Below are 21,384 nucleotides of genomic sequence, written 5' to 3'. Positions count from 1 at the left end.
CTATTCATCCATTATTTATCTATTCAGCAAATACTTACAGAGCTCTGGCTTCAGTCAACATCATGCTAGGCTCTGAGATTACAATGGTGAATAAATTAGACATGGTCTGATTCCGCACAAACCTTACAGTATAGTAACTGTCACTAAACAAATTTTCTGAAAGAAATACACACAGACTGTGCCAAGTTTAGACAAATGAAAACAACACTTTGAAACACCTATAAAAAGATGGCAAGATACTATATCATGTTTATTATTGATGAAAATGAGCCAGTAAAGAGAAGGTTAAAGACAGAATAGAAAGAGAGAGGGATACTGGATTTATAGAAAGCTTTCTGAGAAGGAAGAGCCGGAACACAAATGTAAGGGTTGGTTGTTTCAGGTAGAAAGAAACTGCCACATTGAAACACAAGCAAAAGAAGTGAGAACAAGTGCAGATGTAACTTAAGTTTGTATATATTTATATGCCCGAAGTTGAGGCAATTCCTCTTTGAGATCTTCTGTTTTCTTAACAAAGCGTAAGACAACGTCATCTGCCAAGAGCAAGGATGTAAATTGAAAGATTTGAAGTTTAAAGAGAGTGAGGTTTCAAAATAGTCATTTGGGAAAGGAAGTTCAATAGAAAAAGAGGTAGTAAACTTGCCAGGCTGAATTAAGGGCCTGTAGTCTGTCACTGCGGTGTAACCATTTTTAGCTCACTGATCACAATCAGGAAAAAGGCAAGATCCTTGGTACTAGAACAGAGAAACAAAGTGATACAGTGAATCAAAAAGAAGAAAGAAAAGAAAGAAAAGAAGGAAGGAAGGAAGGAAGGAAGGAAGGAAGGAAGGAAGGAAGGAAGGAAGGCAGGCAGGCAGGCAGGCAGGAAGGAAAGAAGGAAGGAAGGAAGGAAGTTGTTTTTCAACTGGAAGGAAAGAAAATGGCCTAAGAGTGAAAAGAAAAGGAAGAAAACAGTTCAGAGGAAGATGGATATAAAAGCAGGGTGGTGATGGATTTCTGGCCAGGGTAGAGGAACGTCCTTTTATTTTCCAATCTGAACACGGTCACAGTGATAGCAGTTAATTATCTGCTTTTGTGAAATTGGTTCTATATTTCTTTTAGTCTTAGACCTTATAATCTATAGACACTCTATGGAAGAATTCCCAGGCATCTTTAGTTGCTGCAGAGAAGTATGAGTGAAGCACAAGGATATCATCGTCCATTGAGCAACAGGAGGCAGAAGTTTAATTTCTCTTATTGGTAGTTGTGAGTTGCTGTGAGTCCTTTCTTAGGTCCAATCTGTATTCATTCCCAGTTACCACATGTCCAGTTCCTTTACTCTAATAATATCTTTCAGTCCATTTTTGATTTCATAAATCTTTTACTAAATAGAAATTAACTTGGAAGAACTGAGATCTGGACTAAAGATAACTTAAAACTATCTGTTAAATGGACCATTTGTGCAAAATACTCTACTACCGTTATTCTCTGAGAACTACTGTTAAACATTTGGCAATTGTTAAACAATCTACATTCTAGTAATTCCAAATTTATCAGATCCTTTGTAGAATAGATAGTCCATTATTAGAACCTCCATACAAATCCTGTTGCATAGAATTAGTGAAGCTTAAAGGTTTTAGTTGACCTTGATGCTTAACAAAAACAAGCTTCTCTAGTCATAACAGCAAAAAATATACTGTGGCTAAGCAGCTGGTTAGCATGTGAACAAGGCAAGGAAGAGACCACGTTGAAAGAAAACTTAAAATTCATTCCAGAGTCCAGTCCCTTGTCTTTTAACCCTTTCTTTGGCTGGATTGCTAATGCATAATTTTTGTACAAATTCTTTAAATTGGGGATTTTCTCGTCCTTTTTGTTTGTTTTTGAAAGACAAAAAAAAAAAAAAAAAGCTTTGTTTTTTAAAATTACCAAGACAGAGGTAAGGAGAGAACATAAAAAAGCGTGTCTTAACCAAAATATTAAGAAACAAAACTTGGCTCTTTGCTCTTTCTTCCATCACAGCTAAAGGGAAATGAATGTTACTTTGCTGTCAAGTATAAACTAAAATGCAGGTAATTCAAGGACTGGTGACTATTTGGGGGCCAACATTATTTTTGTGTTTTTCCTTTCTTTTTAAAATCAAGGTTTTGTTTGGGACCACATACAACAATATACTGGATAATTTTTTCCCCCTTTCTATTCTGGCTAACAGCAAGTGATGCACGTTGGGAGGTCGCTGTATGAACCAGAAGGGATCACTCTGAATGTTCCTCAAAGTCTGGAATTCTTTCGTCAGGGTTTGTAATTGGCTCTTCCCGCAGAGGAAAGATGGAACAGAAGTGGAGATGGGCGGATGGAGATACAATTCGATCAATACCATAATCTCCAGAGTGGCTCTTACATTGAGATTTGCTTCCTTGGTTCCCTGAGTAGTTTAGGCTTGCCCCTTCTCTTTTCCTGACAGTCCTGTTTCCCCTTGGACTGGATAAAATAGGTAGAATTCTAAGCTCTCGAAATTACTAGTGTTGGGGGCCCCTGGTGCAAGAGAAGGGTCTCAAGTCTTTAGTCCTCAAAGGTCACCTGTCAGGCCCCATTCGGAGCAAGAACAAAGCCAAAGAGCCCTAGTCCCGAGTTCCACAAAGACCGGAGCACACCTCGGGAAGCCAGCGCACCAACCCCTACCCACCTCAGCCTCGGCGAAACAAAACCGGAGACGTCATACCCACGAACACCCTCCCAGGTCCGAGCCCACTAGTGAGCGCATGCGCAGACCAGGTGAGGCCCGGCAGCCGTCCAGGGGTTACAGGCATCTGCACAGTGCTCATAGTCTCAGAACGGCCTGGCTCCCTCGTCACCGTAAGACGCCCTGGCAGCAGCTATCTAGGATTCCAGCCCCCAGGAAAAACAAGGGGAACAACTGTCTAGCCTCCAACGCGTTTCCGTTTCAAAGCCTAGCTTCCGGTTCTTCAGCCGGTTCCGGTCCCTGCCTGTCACTTCCGGTCGCCTTCCGCTCCGCTACGGTCGGTTCCTGCGTCCGCTGCCGCCGGTTCCGCCACGCTCCAGGTGAGGGAACTCGGGACACCCCGCTGTGCTGTCAGCAGAGATGCTGGTAGGCTGGGGTACCGCAACTTTGCTGTCCTTGGGACCTCTACTGCCGCGGGCCGCAGCAGGCCGGGGGCTGCTTGTGGGCGCCCCGAGTCGCGTCTGTCCTAGTCTGCTGCCCAGGCCTCCGGCCCTGGCCCGCTGGTTGCAGGGATCGCCGCCCTCCCTTCTGGCCTTCTCGCCTAGGTGGTGGATGAACCGCGCTACAGTAGGCTTTGCATCCGCAAATTTAAGTTCTTCCTTTTCTGGCGTTAGCATCTCTCCCTCTTCCTATTGAAGACACCCCGATCCTCTTGGATTTGGGGGTCTCCATACTTTCTAGGCTATTCCATACCAAACACTTCCACAGCTCTCTCTTCTGCACTACCTCTCAATTGCTGCTGCAGTGCCGTCCTCAGTAGGAACTGAGAGTAGTGCTTCACATGCCTTTTACTAGGTTCGTTGATAAGTTAATTCCCTCTCCACGATTCCCGATATGTTGGCTTCTGGTACTATTTAAAATTTCCACCTTTGCTACTTTTTAGTTGTGTGATCTTAGGCAAGTTGCTTTACTACTTTTTGAGTTTTCTAAACTGTATAATAGTATTAAAACTATACTTGAGTTTGACTCAAAAGATCCTTTTGGCTTTTTACTGAGAATCATAACATTTGTTAGAGCAAGTTCTCTCTAAAATGGAATACATTGCCCTAAAGTAACACACTTTATTTAAATTTTTAGTAGAACAGGTTGTAAACATGAGAGTAAATATAAGTGAATTTATAGTGCTCTCTCCTAACTCACACGTTGAAGACACCTTAAGTTTCTAAATTACTTTTTCCTACTAGGATTCAGAATTTGGCTTCTTGCAGTTGGTTGTAATACATGAAGAGTGCAATTAAAGGTTTCAGTAAAGTGATAGCTTTTGGAAATACCAATACTTAGAGATTAGAAAATCTAGTTCTCTGACCTATGAGGGGAATACACTTAAGAAAACTGGTAGAAAGCTTTGTGGGCGAAGAGACCTACGTAATGTTGTCAATGAGCATAGCAGCTGCTATGTCATCTTTATGCACTTATATCTGTGCCTTTAGGTTTTGTATTTATTGATCTTTGATGCTTTAACTCCTGTAGGTCCAGTTCAAGAGAGAAAGTTGTTTAGAGAAAAAAACATGAGATTTAGTCAGACCTATTCTGTTAGCAGCTATGTGCCCATGAACAGAGATTACATAGCCTCTCTGAACCCTTGTTTCTTTAATTGTAAAAGGACAGTTCTTATCAAACAACCTTGTTAAATGAGATTGTGTAAAAACTGTCCAACTTATTAAATACAAAACAAATAATGGCCATTTACTATTTAGCACAGTGCATGAAACACTTCGGTTCCAGTTTTTTAAAAATTTTATTTAACTTATACTTACTTGTAATGTTTACATTGTGTTACGAACTACATGAGTTATAAATATTAACTAATTTAATTTTTATATGAACTCACAAATGTAAGTAGTATTATCATCCCTATTTCGCAGATGAGGAAAACTAGGCACTGAGTCAAGTAACTTCCCAAAGTCAAATAGTTAATAAGTGAGAGAGTTAGGATCTAAACCCAAATAATCTGCATCTAGAGTTTTATTTCTTAATGACTCACCATACTACCTCTCAAATGTTAAATAAACAATGGTCCATCAGGGAGAAACTTGCCTGTAGCATAAACCTGATTAAATATAGAAGGGAGGATAGGTAGCTCATTAATGCAGCTTTCTGGTTGAACAGCGAGAATCTATTAATAGAATATTAGAAAGTAGTAACTCTAAGCCAAATGGGAAGGGTGGGGAATTTTAACCTTGAGTCCTAATAACTTTTGGCATTCTGTTTCTCTATCATGATGTTGTAAAATAGAACTCAAACTGCACAACTTATAAAACTTAAATTTACAGGTTTAGATACATCTTTTATATATTTGCTTTAACTTAATTATTTGTACATTCCTTTCTTCTAGATATTTTTTTCCTGAACAAAAGCTGCCTCAACCTATGTTTCAAGGATGGCACTCCCTATCATCGTAAAATGGGGTGGACAGGAATATTCAGTGACCACACTTTCAGAAGATGATACTGTGCTAGATCTCAAACAATTTCTCAAGACGCTCACAGGAGTGCTACCAGAACGCCAAAAGTTGCTTGGACTTAAAGTTAAAGGTAATTCTCTACTCGCTTCAAATTTTTTGCATTGATACAAATTTTTATATTAGCTATTTATTCTCCTTAATAAGTTTTTCTCCTTGAGGATTTCTTTGATAAGAATATTTCTAAAATTGTTATGTTATGTGATATAAGTAAGAACGTAAAGGTTACTTGAACATACTACCACAATGAAGATTACGTTTGTGTCTTCTGATAGTTGATGTTTGCTTGTTAAACGTTTGGCACAGAAGTACCAGGTAAAATAATACAAGTTTTGACATCTACCTTTTATTTAGCACAGCCTTTTCATTACAGCTTGGGCTTTGTACTCTCCTCAAATGTTTTCTATTTTGAAAGCAATGATAATTTAAAATGAGGATTACCAATTATAAGCAGTGTTCATATCCACTCCCAAAGGGACTTTTATAGTCTGCTCGTCATAGTATCAGTGAAGGGTGAGTTTTGAGTAGCAATAAATGTATACTAATCTTAGGCACATGATTTTCAAGACTTTCTAGAAAACAAGTTATCGTCTTCTTGAACAATAAGACAAATCAAAACATGAATTTGTTTTGTTTAGTTAGTTGCATAAAGGTATTCCTTAAGGTGGAGTTGGGGAAAAATCAAACCTTGTGTTGGCACTTCTTAGTGTGTTAGAGATTGCTAATTCAGCAATAACAGTTTGTTCATTTAAGGAGGAAAAAAAAAACTGGTATGGAATCTGTACCAAATCTTTTAATATTAGGGTTTTGTATAATGGGATAGTGAAACTAGCACCTGAACTTTAGTGAGAAAACAGTCATTTGCTTGTATTGTAGGCAAACCTGCAGAAAATGATGTTAAGCTTGGAGCTCTCAAACTGAAACCAAATACTAAAATCATGATGATGGGAACTCGTGAGGAGAGCTTGGTAAATGTTTACTTTTGTTACCATTTATTCTTTTGAAGATATTATGATTTATATTACCCTTCTGTATGGTAGTTTTAATTGTGGTAAAATTGTCAGTTTAGCAGTCAATGAAAAATAAAAGTTGCATAGCGAATGTGGTATTAACTCAGAAAGCAAATACTGGAGAACTTAGTATATAGTTAGCTATAAGTATAGTATTAGTGCAGATGGTCAAAGTTAACATGGTAAATCTGCCCAGTGAACATATATAACGAATTATAAAATGTGGAAATTTTCCCACAGTGTATACTTGAAAGACTCTTGAACTCATCTTTCATTCACTTATTATACTGTGCATGTATTTGTTATGTTAAGATAATATGGTAAAACAAAACTTTTTTATCTTAATAGGAGGATGTCTTAGGTCCACCTCCTGACAATGACGATGTTGTCAATGATTTTGATATTGAAGATGAAGTAGTCGAAGTAGAAAATAGGTAAGTGCTTTTCACTATCAAAGGAAATTACTTGTAATGTGAGAAAAAGTGAGTGTTTCATCTGATTTTATTTTTCCATTAGGGAAGAGAACCTACTGAAAATTTCTCGCAGAGTAAAAGAGTACAAAGTGGAAATTTTGAATCCTCCCAGGGAAGGGAAAAAGCTTTTAGTACTTGATGTGGATTATACGTTATTTGGTAAGTCAGCTAAAATTGCGATTCATATTCTGTTATCCACAACGTTTTTTTCCTTTTGTTTTTTCCTTGCAATATGAAATATTTGAAAGCTTTTCTTGTTATTGTGAAAGTAAATCATTCATTGTAGAAAATGCAGATAAGACTAAAAGAAGTCATCTGTAATCCTGAGACTCCAAGATGACCATTGTTATCTTTTCGTCTGCATCTCCCAGGGTGTGTTTGTGTGTATATCTTTTTTACTTAATGGCATATTAAACATCTTCTCAATCATTAAATGTTATTCATTGTGAATTAAATATATATGTAAATATTTTTTTGGTCACACAGAATTCTAGTTTATGTGTGCATCATAGTTTAACCATGTCATTCTCTGTTGAGTAACATTTAAATTCTTATAGGATTATTTGAAAATCTTTTTTGATATTTTATCCTAGGTTTTCTGTTTATGTTTCCTGCAGATTTGTGAATTTAAAATGTCTCATGTCAACAAGAAATATGTTCATTTCATCCTCTAATATTATGAAGCAATGATTAGTTAACTTCTGATATTAAAATGAATTTATTTACCTCTAATCCTAAGCTTTAAGTACATGTCATAGGTTTATACATACTTAATTTAAAATTTGATTATAAGTTAATTGAGCGTGTCATTTTGGTGAAATGTGATTGTATCTGGAAGGTTAATAGCTAAAATGGGTATAAGTGGGCCTAGTTTGTTTTTCATATAAAGTAGCATCTACACTTTAGAGACTAGATGAGAAAAAAAATAACACTTTGCTATATAAGCCTCAATTCTGGCTCTTGCTCTTCACAGATTGAACAAAATTATCAATTAAAATTGGATCACAAGTATATTAAATTGTGTGCTTTGAAGACATCTCTTTATCAGCCAGTGTAATTCAGTCTGAAGCAGCTTGCGTTTGAGTGTTCGTATTACGTTTCCTAAGTTTAATTGATATTAGGTACTCTCTGTTATTATAAACTAATAATTATCTATGGCTGATTTTCTTTTAGACCATAGGTCTTGTGCAGAGACTGGGGTAGAATTAATGCGGCCATATCTTCATGAATTCCTAACATCTGCATATGAGGATTATGACATTGTTATTTGGTGTAAGCTATACATTTTTTTTTTGTTTAGATTTCCATGGAAATAAGGTTGTTTCTTATTCTGCTTTATAAAATGTGACTTCATGATCTACATTTAAATATGAGATGTTTTTCTTTTGAGTCAGTGAATTTCTGATTAAGCATGTTTGATTTTCTTACGTCATAATATAAATATATATATATTTGCTAAATAACACTGAAAAGTTAAATATAAAAAGAGGGTAGATTATAGTGTCAAAATAAAAATGGCCTTATTTCGTAAGACCTCACTTTGATTAGGAACTTTTATATCTGATCTTAACTGTAGAATCTTTGATGCTTCGGGATATTTTTGCTTTCTCCTTCTTAGCTCTAGTTTTAAAACACTTGAAGAAAGATAGGTATTTTTAAAAATCACAGTGATATGGTTCTTCAGAAATAAAAGCAATGTGAACTTACTTAAGGAAAATTAGTAAATGGACTAAAGCAGTATTACTCAAATTGTGGACCTATGGACCATTCTAGGAACTTACAGATATGTGATAAGATGAAGATAAGGAGTTCCCAAAAAGTGAATTTAAGTTATTGAGCGCACTGAGTAGTTAACTGACAATTTTTTTTTTTTTTTGGTGGTAAGACTTTTTCGAAAAGGAAAGCAGTGTATTGATTTACATCTCACCTCCCCATAAACATTTAAAGTTGCTTCTAGCAATGTCATAAGCAGAGAAGGGCTATCCTGATTGTGAATTAAATTAATCTAATCCAAGATGCTATATTTAATTGTACTCTTTTTTTTTTTTTCCTATTATGGTGACATTGGTTAACAGAATCCAGTAAGTTTCAGGTGTACAATTTAACAGTGAGGCATGTGTATATTGCATTGTGTGTTCACTGTCCATAGTTAGATTTCTTTCTGTCACCACATATTTGACCCCTTTTACCCCATTTGCTTCCCTCCTACCCCATCCCCTGTAATGGGTTTTTTATGAGAGGCAACATAGTTGTATTATACTTCATAAGTTTCTTTTGTACTTTTTCCTTATAATCAGAGTCTCTCCATTGTTCAGAGTTAATATGAGTTCGCAGCCATTAAGATTAAATACATCATTTCCTGGTTTATAAGTCACAGAAAAGAAAGCTTCTTATGAAACAAATTTTTGTCGAGTAACTCTGACGTCTGAGATGACATTTGAGAACAAAGTTTACCCTCTAAATGTTATTAGACTTAGAAAGTTAGAGAACTTTTTACAATCATGTTTAAAATAAGTTATTTTTGGAAACGGTGATATTTCATGGTAATATGTTTAAGATGGCACCTCATTTTGGAGCTAAATAGACTAGGGTTTTAATTCTGGCTCTGTCTTTGCTATGTGACACTGGAAAGGTCATTTAATCTCTCTGAACCTTAGCTTCCTCATCTGAGAAATGAAGATAAAAAAACCTATATTACAGGGTAGTTGTAAGAATCAAAATGTCGGTATAGTACCTAATGCCATGTTTGGGAATATAATGGTTACCTATTAATTATAAACCCTTTTTATTAGTTGTGAGTCTTTTTGTTTTTCATCTGAAAATCATAGACCCAAAATATATACTGAATTTAAAAATTGTTTTCCCTCTCATGATTGTTGTCATTGTAGGTACATCAGTCTCTAAAATTTTAGTTCAGCTAGCCAATTTTGCATGGAAAGTGATTCTTTTTAGTATGTGTGTGTGCACACGTGTGCTCTAAAGATTTTTATTTCGAGAACTCAGTTACCTCTGTTACCCTTAAAACACACACTCTTAAAATAATAGAACTCCTTTCTCCCATTTTGAAAACATTTTGCTTGGTAATACCTATTTGGTTTAGTCCAGTGACTTGAGACCAGGAGAGCACATAAACCTGAGGATTGGATTTTAATATCAGTGAGCTCAAAACTAGTTGGTGTCTGAAATAGTTTATGAATTTAGTTATGTCAGACACCCTGTTAAAAGCTGCTGTAGATTCAGCACTGAGTTTGCTGAGCCTGGCAGAACTCATTGGACAAGGTAGTCTTTAACATTAACTTTTGACACACAACATTAATCTGTTTATGTTGACATACATACCTGTGTATTACTTGGATAGAAGAAATGGGCATCCAGACACCCTGAATTTAAGTGTAGAAATAATAGAGAATAATGTAAGGGCTGTTTTAAAAAGGGACTTAAAGTCTCGATTTATAAATTTCCTAGGTTCAAAGTTCTTTTGAGCCTTGGTTCCCTGTATCTTTTAAGTAAAAGATGTTTAAATTTTATTATCTTGAAGACACACTAAAATAAGTTTATTTTTATAAATCCTTAAAAGAAAATTAAATATGTTAGGATGATTAGTTGTGATGCATTTGAACTTTTAGTCTTGCTTAGAAAACTTATTTATACAGAAGATTTTTTAAATGAAATTCAAGCTTTTCATATGTCTTGTTCATATGTTCATATTATCATTCCTCATGTTTTAGCTGCAACAAATATGAAGTGGATTGAAGCTAAAATGAAAGTAAGTGTTAGAAAACAATCCAATTAAAAATGAGAGTTTTGAAACTGCATTTGTCTTTTTTTACAAGTTCATAATTGAATTAATTTCATTCTCACTGGAGGGCATTTAGTGGATAAATAAATAGTATCAGGAGTTAGAGGTGTGTTTAAAGTCTGTTTAATGGTGGATTGTATTGAATACCTATGTCTTTTTTTCAAAAAAAAGTACAGCAAATCTCCCCCTCGTCCTTCCCATTTTACAGTAATGCTTTCTTTTTCCTTCTTTTGTTTTGGTGTGTGATACTTAAAGATGTTCTTCTAAAATATTTAATTGGGAAGTAATCTGTTTCTAGTTTATTTTCGTTGGAATGCCATTTATTGACTTAACTAAGTGAAACTAAAGTATTTGCCAGTCGTTAAGCAAGAGGTGGTAGCCAGAAGGGAAGAAAGTTGGCATTATGGGAAATCGTAGCTGGGGCATTCAGAAAGCCTGGAATTTTTCACATTACTTTGTTTTAACCAGATGAATATTTGCATTTATAGGAGCTGGGAGTGAGCACAAATGCAAATTATAAAATTACCTTCATGTTGGACAGTGCTGCTATGATAACAGTGCATACACCAAGAAGAGGATTAATAGATGTAAGAAGTCATTTTAAAGACTTTTTTTCTAATGTGCTTTTTGTATTCTATTATAGAATAAACTACAGAAAGAGTTTAGAAATACATCTGAGTAGATAATACAATACCAGTTGAATTTTGCCATAGAGATATGTTTGAAGGTTAATACATTTAAATTGCATTTTATTTTACTTTTTTAAATTTGAATTTTGATAAAATTAAGAGTCTTGAGGCAGGAAAGGCCATTTATAATTCTGGATAATTCTCCCATGGTAATAGCAGCACAGTGTTGCTAAAGACACAGTAGGTGAGAAAAAATATTAAATGTTATTAAGGAAGATGCTAGAAACAACCCAAAATATACTTGTCTTGCTCTGTAGGAAACTGTTAAATAAAAACATACATCATCATAAATGTACTTTGGGGTGATATATGTGAAGCCTTAGAGAAAAGCAACAACCATCAGAGAAAAGTGTTGGACTAAAAACGTTGGGGTTCTTTACTTTGTTTACTCATCAAAGTAATTGACAAGTAGTTATTACTGAACTACTATTCCTGAACTCCGAGTATCTGAAGGCCCTGTGAAAGGCACTGTTGGGAATAAAGAGATGAGGAAACATGACACATGCCTTTTGGAAACACACAAACTAATAGGAATTAGAACTTAGCATGCTAGGAAAGGTTAGGGGAGACAATATTAAAATTGTCAGAATCATAAATAGAACTGTTTTAAGTACATGGGGATTTGTTTGGTAAAGGAAATTCTACATTTATCTGGGGGATTATATAATTTATTACCTACTAAAATGATACGTTTACAAAATCTAAATGGTAAAGAAAAGTTTGGGGAATGTTAAACATAGTGTTTATAATAATGAAAAATTAGAAGAGTAAAAATCTTCATTATGTGACAACATGGAATTAGATATGTAAGTTTTTATTCATCCATATAATGAGATGCAGCTAAATCATATGATGTGGTAGAATATTTAGTACTTTAAATTTTTTTTATGACACATCATTAAAGTAATTTAGAGAGCAGGATTTGCAAACTGTTAGAAAATAGTTCTTAACCTTTGACTGGTTCAGGGTTCCCCTTAGCTTAACAAAAAATCTGTGAACTCTCAGGCTGCTATTTATAAAAGATTGAAGGTAAAAAATTTTATCATAATATAGAGTTATCTTTGCTACTGATTGGATTATAAGTAAATTAAAATTTCACTTTATGTTTCCTGTTTTTTTTTTTGCTATCGTCAATAATATTCTCAAATTGAGAACAAAGTAGTCCATGTTTGGGGAACAAATGGTGCTTGACCTAATTACAGAATGACAATATCATTTAAGAGGATATAGGATTTCTAACCCTAGGTGTCATAAAGCTCATGCTATATTTCTTAAGACTTTCCGTTAGCTAACAAAACCAAGAATCTGGCTTATTGTGTCAGCTTCTATATATTTATTTTCAAGTATTTGAGTTTTTTTTTTTTTCCTCCAATAGTAAATAAGTAGTATAAACAAATTTAGGGAAATAAAATTTTAGTGAAATTAAATTATTTCAATAACAATCTTTGCCACAGCTAGGACACCAAGAAGAAAATACACTTTCTTCAATTTAAAATAAATTATAGAAGAAGAAAAAACATTTTTAAATGACTACCCTTGTCATCATTTACTTACTACCATTTAATTTCATACAGTTATTACCATACGATCTCATATTACATAAATGAGACCCCTTCCTACCTTCAGCAAAAGGTACTTTCTCTGCTAGAAAGTAATAATTTATTTTTAAGAATTCAAGTCTTTCTCCCACTTGGGCCCAGCACTACTTCTTCCTACAGGAAATGACTGTTATTTCTCATGTGTTCTTACAGACTCCATACAGGTACCAACAGGTGTGAACGCATAAGAAATTATGTTTTTGAGGAATCATTTTAAGAATTCAGAAACAAAAATTTACAAATTATGCTGCTTTTGAAGTTAAGCAATCAAATGCCTTAGCAATGACGCACCTATGCTACTGAATTAAAGACAAAATCAATTTTTCCTTCTCAAAATATTTACATTGTGTATTAAAAGCGCCAGGTACATTGTCTGTCACTAAGGTTTTCTGATTTTGAAAACAGACCCCATGTGACTCTCAGTCTCTGAGGGAACATGGTATTAGCCCAGTAAGTCATGTGACTGTTCATCAGACATCTGAACAATTTTGTCAGATTGTTATTTTTTAAATTGAATAATTACTCTTCCTTGGACACCAAATCTTTATGTCGAAATTATGGAAAGTCTTATAATGGTATTTAGTTCGGTTAGACATGAACAGAGCTTTCAGAAGTTAACATTTCAGGATACATCATGCTTTAAAGTGTGTGGCATCTCAGTTCTGGTCTGTTCACACAGCCAGCCGTTCCTGCCCTACAGAGGAAGGGAACATGCTGGTGTAGTTCTGCGGGGCACTTTGCAGTATCTCTGTTTTAAGAAAGGGTTAACTATTGATAAATTTTGAGTTAAATCTAAACTTTTATTCTAAGGTAAAGCCTCTTGGTGTTATATGGGGAAAGTTTTCAGAATTTTACAGTAAAAAAAACACCATTATGTTCGATGACATAGGAAGAAATTTTCTAATGAACCCACAGAATGGACTAAAGGTAAGACATAATTTACTTGCTATGCTCACATAATCTGGAATATGTGATAGAACTTAAGTCCTGTTTAATTTCTTAAGTTTTGGGAGTACTGTATTCTTATGGTCACAGGCAAGAATAGCTTAAGTATTTAGAAAAATATATATAAAATTGAACTCTGTCTCCTTGGTTAGTCAACTCATCCAGGTGCTTTAGTTTTCATTAGCCCTGTGGAGCAATACGAACTTATTCACCGTTAACTAAAAGTGAAAGTATCAGACATTTTATTAAGGCTACAAATCTTGGAATTTCTGATATTCTGGGTAGCTGTTTTAAACTGAAACTAAGAAAGTTTTTAAAAATTCATACAGTATAAGCAGAGATTATAGAATTATAAAATGCTAGAGCTGGAAGGAACCTTAGTCATCTACTTTTTTAACATTATAGAAACAATCTGAGGATCAGAAAGTCCCAGAGTGTGTGTAACTGGTTAATGGTAGAATTTAATTCTAATCTCAGTGATTTGGTTCCTAGGCCAGTGATGACCTTAGCATGAAGTCACATGGAGTCTTGTGTAGGCGTGATAGTGACATTTAATCCTGGTAATGTCACAAAATTGGCAAGAGAGAATTTCGAATCTTAGGATTTCGAGTATCTATGTTTTTCTTGTCGGTACAATATGAACATGTAAAAGATAGTTCTATGTTATGGTACTAATGTAGGTGGAGTCCCATTTGAAGTAGAAATCCTGACATTAAGATATTTTTATTCTCAGTCCTGAACTTTTTTGCAAGCTGGATCCTTGATATCTTTGAATAGCATGTCCATGCTACCTGTTTGGAAATAGAATCTCCGACAAGTGCTTGCTTCTGCTCAGACTCTGAGAGCTCTTACTGGTGTCTTGAAAGCTGCGGGAGCCCAGCTGACTCACAGCTGTGGAGGTCCCTGTCACCAGGCTGTTCTGATACAAGTAGAACCTATGGAAAAATTTTCTTCTGTCTATTTCAAGCTGGTGGTTTGTTTTTCCAGTGATAGAGGAGAAAGTATATTATAAATTTAAAACCTTCCATACGCTTGATAGATGTGGTATAGACGCCTTTGGGCTCATTGTTCTTCTCATCAGGTGACAATGTTTTTCAGTGTTACTATGTAAAATTAGTAACTAGTGACCGGTTTGCATTTTCTCCAAATCACAATAAGGATACGTTCATACAGTTCTCCACCCTGTCTACCATCCTGACTTTTATGCTTTTTAAAATGAACTATAAAATATATATCAACTTTGAAAATTTAGAATATGGCTGTTCTTTTTATAGGAAAACTCTTACATAAAATTATTTTCATGGGGACTTTAGTGAAATGCGTATAATAAAGTAGGAGAGAAAATGGGTTATATAAATGTAATAGCTATATAAAAATCTCATAGGTAAATACTGAAATGAAAATTATCGATGTTAAAATTTATCTCTCCTGTAAGATCGAGCTTGTATTTAGGTTAGCTGTTTCCAAATGAAGCAGCAAGAATGAGATTATTCAATTAATAAGAAGCAATTGGATTGATAGAAAGGGAAAAAGAATCCAAGCAGTTTTGCAAAGAGAATCCACATAGGATTCAAGTGCTGTAGGAAAGCTGGTATTGTCAGGTTCAGATTGGAAAGATAACATGAGGTAAATTAGATGAAAGAGCTCTTAACTTGTACTGTAAACACTATACCATGACTGTCAGTTTATTAAACCGAGATAATTGAAAAATAATTTTTAGTATCGACACCCTTGGTGATACTTTAATCTTATTAATGCTGATTTAAATGATAGATAATATAGATTTGTACTAGTTTTCTTCCTGCAGTGTGAAATGTTGGGTAATGTTTGTTTCCTAATAGATAAGGCCTTTTATGAAAGCACACCTAAATCGAGATAAAGACAAAGAACTTTTAAAATTAACTCAGTACCTCAAGGAAATAGCAAAATTGGATGACTTTTTGGACCTAAATCACAAATATTGGGAAAGGTAAGTGTTAATTTGCTTATTCATTTACTTTCTCCATTAATGAATGAAAAAATTGGTGTTTCTGGTATACACATTATTTAAAATTGGTAAATCCTAAAACTGTTTTCTAATCTAGTGACATCTCCCCTGAAAGTATTTTTTCCTTTCATCTTAACCTCTAACTTGTTCATAAACCCATGTCTTAAGATCTTTACTGCTTCTAGTAGAGAGGACTTGGAGACTGGCACGTGTTTGTGATGCTCCCTGTAAATTATTTTGTGTCATTAGGTAGGTCACTCTTTTATGATTTATATGGAAATGTAATGCCAGGATAAAATAAAATGCACTATAAGTTTTTCTGTTAAGAATTAATCTACAAGTAACCTCTCTCTATAGCTGAAAAGTTAAAAAAACTTTATTCCACTAGAAAAATAATTACTTTTGATTTTCCTCTCCAAAGAGAACCACTATTACCATCGTAGTGTATAGTCTTCTAGTCTTTTCTCAGCACAAATGTGTACACAAATCTACATCAAGATTTTGAGGCAGGGAAAAACCTCTAGAGAAGTGGACAGGATTATTAAGTACCGTACTACAAGTAATTTTTTGGAGTTAGATCTTTAAGATCTGATTTCACTAATAGCAACAGAAAAAACTGTTCATGTAATAATAATACTTTGGCTTTTCAGATTTCAGTTTTGGCTTTTGATAGCACTCTGACATAAAGCTTCTTATTTAGAGTCTCATAATCTTATTAGGAAGATAAAAGGCAGGCATTTTTATCCCCATCTCCAAATTGTAGATGATATAACTAAACGAAAGCTATAAATGCTGCAATTCCAAAAGGGAGCAAGTTTTGCACTATCAAAACTTGTGCAGGTGTTCTGATTAAGAACTTTTTCCTCACCCCCATGCCCCTGAGTATAGTTATTCATAAATGTGAGAAATGGAGATATAAAGATTTTTATTTAGCGATAGATTCCTATGAAATAATGTGAAGAATAATGTGAAGAGTATCTTTATACTCTTGATCAGAGTCCTTTAGTATCTTTGGCTTACTATCTTTATGCAAGAAGAATAAGACCTTTAAATGGAGTTTAGCAGTCCAGCCATAGAGTGATAGAGTACAACCTCCAGAGCCTTACTTTGAATTTGAGCTCTGCCGCTTTCTAGCTGTGTGAACTTGGGCAAATTGCTCTTTGTGCCTGTTAAATAAGTTGTAACAGAAAACTCTTCATAGAGATGTAGTGAGGACTAGATGAATTAATACAGGTACTTAGAACAGTGCTTGGCACATAAACAATCACAATATGTTAGCAATTATTAGCGGTTATTACTCATCCTGAAAAGTTTTGTTATTAAACTATTTTCCTTTGAGAGGGAAGTTAGATTGTCATCGTGAATTTAGCATGATATGGCTTAGATGTCTTTATTTTATTTCTTGCAGGTATCTCTCAAAGAAGCAAGGACAGTAGTTACAAGTTATACTGGCAGTTATCGAAGATACTTGAGATCCATGAACTTCTTGCTTTAATGCTAGAAATCATTATAATAGTGCTGGACACTGAAGCAAATACCAGACTGCTTATACTTGGTCTTCCAGTTTTTTGTAAATTTAATTTTATATTTTTTGAAGCTCATAGCAATATGCTAAAAAAAAAAAAAAAAAAAAAAAAAAAAAAAAATTCCTTTTTTCCCTATAAGAATAATATACTGTTACTCTTGAAAAATTTTTTCTCCAGCATTGAGTACATTGAGTACTGAGTTTGTTTTCCCACATACACACAAAAAAATGGACAAAAATGTATATTCAACAATGTCATTTTGTGACTTTGGAAACAAGTTATGTTTTGTGTTTTTGCCTCATTGTGGTGTTTGACTAAATCTTAGACCAAACCCATCTTGAAAACTACTGCTTTTCCTTTTAAAACCAAAAAATATTTTTTGAGAAAGGAGCCTAGTTTGGTGTTTAAGTTAAAGTCACCAACAGTTCTTTTCATTCCTTTGTCATAGACACAGTTTCTCTTCTTGCTCCACTATTTACATATCTAAATTCTGAGCTGTCTCAGTTTGGTCTGTATGTGTATCAGTGTTCTTTGAGTAAAACTGGAAAATGTCAGCTGTGATACAGATATGTCATAGTATGAAAATTAGAAAACAAGACAAGAATAAAATTAAGGAATAAGAGTTTCTTTTTGGTGACTAAGTAGAAGCACTTCTGCCTAAAACGATTGTCATAAAAGCAGTTAAAGGCAATACATTTTTAAATGGGACATATCACCGATTAAGCCCTAAAAAGCATGAACAAAAAAGTTTTGTTCTGTTCCAGCTATACCTTGTCTAAGTGCAAACACAGTTTCAGTGAAAATATCTAGCCATAAGCTTTAAAAAGTTATTTGCAATGCTTAAGCCTGCAGATGTGTAATGTGGCCACTGTTTTGTGTTAACAGTATTGCTTTATACAGTTCTTGTGTTTGAAAGGAATCTAATCCTTTCACAGGAACATGGTATATATTGTTCTTACGGGACTATTTCAGTGGTGTAAATAATAAATACCTTTTCTTAAAACATTGGTTGTTATCTGTTTTATGTTATCCCAAGTATTTTGCCTCTATTCAATCACAAAACAAACTTTAGATCTAGGCAAAGGCCTCTTGAAAAAATTACATGTGTATAGTTTTTAAAGTGTGTATTTCACCATTTATGCATTTGCAATTGGTTTTAGCAGCTAATTAGGTGTGTTAAATTACTTAATTCTAATAAGCACCATGTTTTCAGAAAGAAACTATTTTCTTTGTGACAGGTTATTGTAGGGGTATACAATGCAGAAGGGTTTGAGAACCATTAATTAATGATTAATGATTCAATTAAAATGTGTTTCTTATATATGAGGCTAAATTTAAATGCTTAAGGATAGAATAGAATATTCATTTTATTGGTACATTTCCCCATTGTAAAAGGCAGTTTATTGTTCGAAAGCAGGCATGGAGAGAGAGCTTAATCTTTTTAAAGAAAACTTAACACTTAAAACAATTTAACTAGGTCAAGAAATAGCAGACATTCTAAATCAACACAAACTGAGAAAAATTAGTAAGCCTCAGGAAGCAAAGTAGGATTTTTTAAAAAACATTTTCTGCCATTAGATGGTGCCCAAACTAAAGATTGTTAGCTGGTAAATGAAACAATTCTGAGGGAATATTGTCATTGTCCGTTTTTTGAGATCATGTGCTTGTGAGGTTACTACGTTCATAGAGTATGGAAGTTTAGGTTTGTCTTGCATCTCATAATTTATTAGACCTGTATGCTGATGTATTATTTTTTTCTTTGCGGCACACACAACGAAGCCAAGAGATCATTTAATTCAGACGTATATTCTGTGAAATGGCAAGTAATTTTTATGATACCCTTATTCGTGGTTTCATTTCCCATGGTTTCAGTTACTCATGCTCAATCGTCTTCCAAAAATATGGAAAATGCCAGAAATAAACAGTAATAAACAGTTTGTAAGTTGCAAATTGCATGCTGTTCTGAGTAGCATGACGAAATCTCGTGAGTCCTGCTCTGTCCCACGCTGGACGGACGCGAATCGTTCCTCCCGTGCAGCGTCTCCACGTTGCGTACACCATGTACGCTCCACGCTCGTCAGTCACGGAGTAGCCATCTTGGTTAGCAGACTTGACTGTTATGGCCTCACAGCTCTTAAGTCCAAGAAACCCTTATTTTACTTAATAATGGCCCCAAAGTGCAAGAATCGTGATGCTGGCAATTTGGAAACGCCAAAGGGAAGCTGTAAAGGGTTTCCTTTAAAAAGGTGAAAGTTTTTGACTCAAGGAAAGAAAAAAAAATCCTAACCTGAAGTTGCTAGGAGTTTACGGTAAGAATGAACCTTCATGAGATGGTGAAGAAGGAAAAAAATTTGTGCTAGTTTTGTAGTCATACCTGAAAATGCAAAAGTTACCACCACAGCGCTTAGTTAAGACGAAAAAGCATTAAATTTACGAGTGGAAGATGATACGGCTTGATGATCCTCCTGAAATATGGTCAGAAAGGCAATATTAGCCTAACACAACGTCACAACCTACGCCATTCAGCTTACCTCGTCACGTCAGCATTGTGTTATCTCACATCACAAGAAGGGTAAGTACAGTACAAGATTATTTTGAGAGCGAGCACATACCATTACAGTATATTATTGTAATTGTCTTATTTTATTGTTAATCTATAACTGTGACTAATTTATAAATTAAATTTATCATAGGTATGTATGTATAGGAAAAAACGTAGTATATACAGGGTTCAGTACTATTGTGGTTTCAGGCATCTACTGGGGGTCTTGGAACATATCCCTTGGAGATAAGGGGACTACCGTATATATGCTCCAAACTTTAAAACAATTAGTACCTAATAAAGTATATGTAATCTAAACAGTGCGGAACATCATGAAATCTTTGATTTAGAGGGCAGTTTGATATCTAGTAGCCTTTGATGTCCTTTATGAAAATCAGTTATTAGGCAAATGTTACCTATTGGAGTAATTTAATTTTAAAGACAGTAGATAAACAGGCCATTACAGTAAACAACTGATACATTCCTCATTTTTAAAAAGTAAAATAGTGGGTGGTCCTTTGAGAAGGAGGTGGAACTGTGCAGGGTAGGGACCAGAAAAGAAGGATATGCAAAAAAAAAAAAAAAAAGGAAAAAAAGGAAAATGCAAATTACTTAGGTTATTCTTGGTTTTTAAATGGCAATTTGTTACCACAAATAGTAATAAAAAGTGATTAAACTAGTTGAGGGGTTTTCTCATTCCAAGTAATCAACAGAACTCTCTCAAGGAATAATTCATTACAGTTTCCCCTAAAGTATTTATACATATGTATTCATTAATCTTATTACTAGCTGGAATAACAGCCCAAGAGGTATCTCTAAAGATCAAACCCTTAAATATATATGTAAGGTATACTCGTTTTCAGAATTGCTTTGGAGAAACTGTATAGGTCTTGCTATAAGCATTTAGACCTTACAGAGAAATCTTTGGAGATTAGTTTGATAGATTTATCAAAGACTTCTGAGAAATTAATGCACTAAAAACTGGAACAAATCAATATTAGGCATCCTGTGGGTTTAGAAAAGGGTGTCAATTATCTAAAAATATCAGTGAGGTTCCATGTAGAATGTAAAATCAAAAAAATACCTCCCACACTAATAATTTTTAACAACTCTTTGGAAGTAAGCAAGCTTTTAAATGCTAGTGTAAAGATAGTTCCTGATATAAAATGTTACTTATTAAAACAGCAATTTCCTTCTTTAAAGCTTTAAAGTTGAGCCTATGGGTTATAAGAGCATTGATAAATAGTGGGAATGCAGTCCTTAAGAATATCAAAGGGTCTCTTAAGCATTAGTGATATTTCCATGAGTCAGTGATCCTGTTCCCAGTTCTTAATTCCCTGAAGCATTTTTAACTTATCACATCTTGTTGCATAATCTGTAAAGGGAACAGCTATAGTTTCCTAAAATGAGGCCTTAAGAAGAAAGAGAAAGGGATTGGTCAGAAAACCACTTGGCTAGAATGCCTCCTTATCAGTGGTGGGACCTTGGGCAAGTCTCTAATTCTTTGAACTTTTGCTTCCTCCTTCTTAAAAAAGTACTAATAATAACACCTGTCTTTCCCATATGCTATTGTGAAGGGCAAATGAGACAATTCTTGTTGAAGTACTTTGAAACACAAAGGCTTATGTAAATGTT

At 34.5% G+C, this 21,384-nt stretch overlaps 1 protein-coding gene across 2 annotated transcripts; it reads left to right on the top strand.

Moving 5' to 3' along the window:
- Positions 1 to 2,904: 2,904 nt before the first annotated feature.
- UBLCP1 (ubiquitin like domain containing CTD phosphatase 1) lies at positions 2,905 to 18,212 on the top strand. 2 transcript variants are annotated; one of them, XM_016167060.2, is made up of 11 exons: positions 2,905 to 3,039; positions 5,055 to 5,253; positions 6,057 to 6,148; positions 6,539 to 6,624; positions 6,707 to 6,822; positions 7,837 to 7,935; positions 10,392 to 10,429; positions 10,951 to 11,049; positions 13,560 to 13,676; positions 15,536 to 15,663; positions 17,090 to 18,212. In XM_016167060.2, the coding sequence occupies exons 2-11, from the start codon at positions 5,100 to 5,102 to the stop codon at positions 17,115 to 17,117; spliced, it is 957 nt and encodes a 318-aa protein (XP_016022546.1). In that variant the 5' UTR covers positions 2,905 to 3,039; positions 5,055 to 5,099; the 3' UTR covers positions 17,118 to 18,212. The 2 variants fall into 2 exon arrangements, with proteins under 2 accessions (XP_016022546.1, XP_036080509.1); XM_036224616.1 differs by having other exon boundaries at positions 2,905 to 3,085.
- Positions 18,213 to 21,384: the final 3,172 nt, after the last annotated feature.

The sequence above is a fragment of the Rousettus aegyptiacus genome, unplaced genomic scaffold (assembly GCF_014176215.1).
Source record: "Rousettus aegyptiacus isolate mRouAeg1 unplaced genomic scaffold, mRouAeg1.p scaffold_m13_p_7, whole genome shotgun sequence".
NCBI classification, from domain to species: domain Eukaryota; kingdom Metazoa; phylum Chordata; class Mammalia; order Chiroptera; family Pteropodidae; genus Rousettus; species Rousettus aegyptiacus.
The sequence above is the reverse complement of the archived record's forward strand: the minus strand, read 5'-3'. Positions and strand labels throughout refer to the sequence as shown.